Source organism: Prunus dulcis, chromosome 4 (genome assembly GCF_902201215.1).
Source record: "Prunus dulcis chromosome 4, ALMONDv2, whole genome shotgun sequence".
Lineage (NCBI taxonomy): Eukaryota > Viridiplantae > Streptophyta > Magnoliopsida > Rosales > Rosaceae > Prunus > Prunus dulcis.
In genome coordinates this window covers 15,858,793-15,862,711 of record NC_047653.1, presented here as the reverse complement: position 1 = coordinate 15,862,711, position 3,919 = coordinate 15,858,793, and the positions used below count along the sequence as shown (strand labels likewise).

At 40.1% G+C, this 3,919-nt stretch overlaps 1 protein-coding gene across 1 annotated transcript; it reads right to left on the bottom strand.

Moving 5' to 3' along the window:
- Window positions 1-1,953: 1,953 nt before the first annotated feature.
- Window positions 1,954-3,628, bottom strand: LOC117624840 (7-deoxyloganetin glucosyltransferase-like). The gene is made up of 2 exons (XM_034356316.1): window positions 3,096-3,628; window positions 1,954-3,003 (listed from the first exon to the last, which is right to left on the bottom strand). The coding sequence occupies exons 1-2, from the start codon at window positions 3,622-3,624 to the stop codon at window positions 2,075-2,077; spliced, it is 1,458 nt and encodes a 485-aa protein (XP_034212207.1). The 5' UTR covers window positions 3,625-3,628; the 3' UTR covers window positions 1,954-2,074.
- Between the last annotated feature and the right edge of the window lie 291 nt (window positions 3,629-3,919).

Below are 3,919 nucleotides of genomic sequence, written 5' to 3'. Positions count from 1 at the left end.
GGCAGCTTATCGCTTAACTAAGCGTCGGGTTTTCCAAAACTAATCTAAGAGTCTGAAAGGCTAATGTGGGCATAGGAGTAACTTGAAACGAATGAATGCACGTATTCCTAGGAGCCGGGGGCAGGGTGTTTAATTTAATTCTTTTATCGAGCAGTTTTATTAATTTATTATTCATGGATAATCAGGCACCAGAGGTCCAGTCGACCCGCAGGAGGGACCTTCGAAGGGTCCAGCTAGCTCGGACCACCAGTGAGTGGACTTTCTTTCATAAAGGATTTTATATAAATAAGTTATATAAATGATTATATAAATGAGTTTACGTAAATGATTTTATATTGAGTTTATATAAATGAGTTTTTATAAATAAGTTTTTATAAGAAAATTTCATTATTTGATCTTGAATAAGTATTCTTGCATGTCTTAGAGCATGTCTTATACTGTCAAATATTTTGAGTTATATATATTATGGAAGTTATTTTAGCAACAGACCTTGAGCTTTACATAACAAAATAGCAGCAGCATTGAGATTACAGTTAATTTATCAGATTTCAGAAGGGTTATTACATTTTCTAATTAGACCACATTGTACCCATTTATTTTTGGTGATTACCCAGAGTTGGACTGATGTCTACGGACATCCAGTCCGATTTCAGTTACGTCAGTGCACTTGACTTTGTCTCACGAGTTACGGGGACGCTCGGACCGTGAGTGTCAGGATTTGCGGCTCGGCAGACTTGGTGTCCCGAGACCTGCCAGGATTTGCGGCTCGGCTGACTCTGTGTCCCCGAGACCTGCCAGGATTGCGGATCAGGCTGACTACGGTCCCCTGTATCTTGCCAGAGCGGCTCGAGTCGACTTGGTGTCATCGAGACCTGCCGGCGGATCAGGCTGATCATAGTCCCCTGATTTCGCCAGTTTGCGGCTCGGGTAGCCTGCGCGACGCCCAAGACCTGCCAGGGGAATTGCCGGATATGACAGGGGTACAAATAGGTGGTAGTTTCAAAAGATTTTGAGCTTTCTTTTATTCGATTATGACTTTCAGTTATTTTATGCCAGTTTCTTTGATATTCGCGCATCTATAGCTTTATATATTTGTTTAGTTATACGAGCATAATCATCAATAAGTTTTTACATGCTTATTTGAATACCTTGTATTGAAATATAGACAAACCCTCGATTTATATCCTTACTTATTTTTAAATGGGGGTTATTATGGTTATAAATCGTTTTCAAGAACATTATTTTTGTCCACTCACATTTTCAAACTGTTTTTCGCCCCCAGGCCGTAGAAGTGCGCAGGATCCACCACCGGGCCATTCCTAGCTTCCGCGCCACCAAATCAGGTAGAGATTTGTGAAAAAATCCTTAAAACCCTGTAAATTTTAGAAAATGCTCTGATATCTCGTTTTAGTGGAAAACTGGAGCTGGCGAATATTTAGTTATCCTATTATGGCAGTTGGTGTGGATTTATTTGGTTGTTTGACAGGTGGAAAAATTTGGGTTTGGTCAAAATAAGGGGAGACTCTGCCGAATTTTCGGCAGAAGTCCAAAGAAAATTTTCCTAGTAACTGTAGCAGGAGGGGTAAAATGGTCATTTGTGCTCGACAGTTGCCAGATGTCGGACACGCACAGGGCTTGGTTCGAATTCCAAAGCGGAATTAGGATCGGGTCCTGTCAATTCAGGTCTGAGTTATCGTGTCACGTTGATATCGTGTTGACCCGTTAGTTACCCGTTAAGCTATCGTGTCGTGTCGTGTCAATTCAGGAATACTCGTTAACCCGTTAAGCTCAGGGGTATTTGTGGAAAAAGGTATAACTTTATATTTTTAATCTATTGATTTAAAATATTATTAATATAATGCATCATGGTTAGTGCACAATTGCCTGAAAAATGATAAGACTTTAGAGTTGAAGGCCTGAAGCGTAGTGAAACCTTAATCAGAATAAAATTCTAGATATAGTACGCATCATGGTTACATACCAGTAGTACATATATATTGCCACATAGTTGATTATTTGAGACAATGGCAATGGAAATGATAATTAATAAGATCAATATTCTTATGGAAACATCTTAACTTTTTCTCAATAGCACTTGATTCACTAAATTGTCTAAGTTTGTGGATGAAGAACCATGTGGACCAGTAGCTTCTTCTGCAAGTTTCTTCCACTCCATGACCTTATTTTTCATCTTCTTACCCTTCTCTCCCTCCATTAACTCTTTGATAAGCTTCTCTACCTCTTCCCTCTTCGCATCATCACTAATCTCCATGCCAATTCCCCATTCATTGCAAGTATAGCGACAGTCCATTTGCTGGTCCCCGAAGAATGGCCAACAGAGCATAGGAACTCCTGCAGTAAGGCTCTCAACTGTTGAATTCCAACCGCTGTGCATTAAAAATCCTCCAACTGAGGGGTGGTTGAGGACTTGCTCTTGTGGGCACCACCCAGCTATTAGACTTCTTTCCTTAGTTTCAGCCACAAACTCAGGCGGCAAAATAGCGGATTCTCCAACAACTAGATCAGGTCTAATTACCCAAAAGAATGGAAGCTTGCTATTTGCAAGTCCCCACCCAAACTCCACAAGCTGTTCTGGTGTCACGACTGCTACACTGCCGAAATTCACATAGACAACTGAGTTTGGTGCCTTGGTGTTTAGCCACTCGAGGCATTCAGTTTCTTCTTTCCATGGACTGTATCCCATTTTCAAAGGGTGTTCTGGTATCTGATTGAGATGCAATTGAAGAGGGCCAACGGTGTACACATGGGGAAGCATAGATGAGAGAGCTTCCAAAACATCTGCCTCCAAGGCATCAAAAGTATGAAGAACAACTGCTGAAGCTTCATGAGCTCTTTCGGTTTCTTCCATGATGAAGTTAAATCCGGTGTCATCCAGATTTGTGTTTCGCACAAAGGTAGGGAGATCCCTTAAACGGATATCTCTCATTCCTGGGATCCAATCTATTACGGTGTCCAGATAGCCATTTTTGAAACAGCTCTCATCTGCAATAGACAAATGAAATTCAATTGAAGAAACATTTCATTTGCATGTTTAGAAACAACAATTGCTTTTAATTCATAGTTATATATTTCACCTTTGAGTGGAAAAAGTCCTTTTTCGACCACAGCGCGAAGTTGTTTAAATCCCATGAAGCTGCAGGCAGCTATAGTGTAGAACAGCACTATAGGGACTCCGATTTCTTCAGCAGCTGTGATTGTGAATGCGGACATGAAACCATCTGAAACTATGCAAGTCACAGGAGGATTGCTGGATGTTGATATGGCATCATTGTTGAGTTTTGTAAGGAGGGCATGAAAGGGAGCCAAGAAATGTTGTTTTCTGATGGATTCACAAAGCAAGGTGGCATCTGGTGTGGCATCTTCATCTGAATCCGGAAGGCTATCCGAGAAGGCTTCGAATTGAAAATCAGGCAAGCCATCAAGGGAATTGGGTCCTTGAGATTTAAGAAAGCGCTTGTGATTGAACTCTGTGTTAACAAAGGTTATATGAAAACCTCTGTGGTGGAGGAGCTTTGCAAATTTAAGCATTGCCTTTATATGGCTTTGATAAGGGAATGGAATGCAAACAGCATGTGGCTTAGTTGCTACTTCTCTGGAATCCATCTTAGCTTTTGTGTGTGCATTGCAGTGCTTGCAAATGCAGAGTATTTATACAGCAAAAGTGAGGTAATGTCCTTCAGAATAGCTACCTTTTTTTTATTTTTTTATTTTAAGAATATTGCAGGCTGCAACCATAGTCATAAGTAGGAGAAAGACTTTTATGAAATAGGGATAGCAAAATAGTGTTATCCCATTGCAACTAAGTTTTTCTCCATAAGTAGACTCATAAAACTGTGTTTTAGTTTAATAAAATTATCATTAATGTGAAGTGTTTTAGTCATAAAATAGTTTGATTGTA